The sequence below is a fragment of the Myotis brandtii genome, unplaced genomic scaffold (genome assembly GCF_000412655.1).
Source record: "Myotis brandtii unplaced genomic scaffold, ASM41265v1 scaffold133, whole genome shotgun sequence".
Taxonomy (NCBI): domain Eukaryota; kingdom Metazoa; phylum Chordata; class Mammalia; order Chiroptera; family Vespertilionidae; genus Myotis; species Myotis brandtii.
In genome coordinates this window covers 1,078,237-1,078,980 of record NW_005354718.1, presented here as the reverse complement: position 1 = coordinate 1,078,980, position 744 = coordinate 1,078,237, and the positions used below count along the sequence as shown (strand labels likewise).

Sequence of the window (744 nt, the reverse complement as noted above, 5' to 3'; positions counted from 1 at the left end):
AAGTTTGTGGTAAAGGAAGCTAATACAAGCCTCTAGTGCAGCGGTTCTCAACCTGTGGGTCGCGACCCCTTTGGCGGTCGAACGACGCTTTCACAGGGGTCGCCTAAGACCATCGGAAAACATATATAACTACATATTGTTTTTGTGATTAATCACTATGCTTTAATTATGTTCAATTTGTAACTGCAAATACATCCTGCATGTCAGATATTTACATTACGATTCATAACAGTAGCAAAATTTCAGTTATGAAGTAGCAACGAAAATAATTTTATGGTTGGGGGTCACCACAACATGAGGAACCGTATTAAAGGGTCGCGGAATTAGGAAGGTTGAGAACCACTGCCTTATGGTAAGGATGGGGAACTGAGGCACTGCCCTGTTAGGTAGAAACTGTAGGTTTCTATCAAGTCTTTCTTTCGCGCTCCCCCTCCCTCGGCTCTAACTGGGAGAGCGGATTTCTCGCTAGTGAATCCCCGGCGGCCCAAAGGCGCGGGGCTGGACGGGGGCGCCCCAGAGCGCAGGCGCCGGGCAGCAGGGGCGGGGAGAGGGCGGAGGCAGGGATTGGTGGGATAGAGTTGCCATCGAAAAGCGGAAGTCCCCACCCAGCCTGGCAGGAACTTCCGGCTGCGATTGCTCGGGTCTTCTGTAGCCTGAGTGGGGCCGCGGAGCCGGGATGGTTCTGCTGGAGAGTGAGCAGGTGAGTGGGGGCTGCCCGCCGGGGAGGGTGCCGTCGGGCTTAGC

The 744-nt window shown here is 53.6% G+C and overlaps 1 protein-coding gene across 1 annotated transcript in view; it reads left to right on the top strand.

Annotated features, from left to right (window-relative positions):
* The first annotated feature begins 676 nt into the window (after positions 1-676).
* The window catches only part of SRP14 (signal recognition particle 14kDa (homologous Alu RNA binding protein)), a 3,780-nt gene continuing 3,712 nt past the window's right edge, over positions 677-744 (top strand). Inside the window, exon 1 of the mRNA XM_005860324.2 lies at positions 677-700. Coding sequence (XP_005860386.1) covers positions 677-700 — 24 coding nt within the window. The remainder of the gene's footprint in view (positions 701-744) is intronic.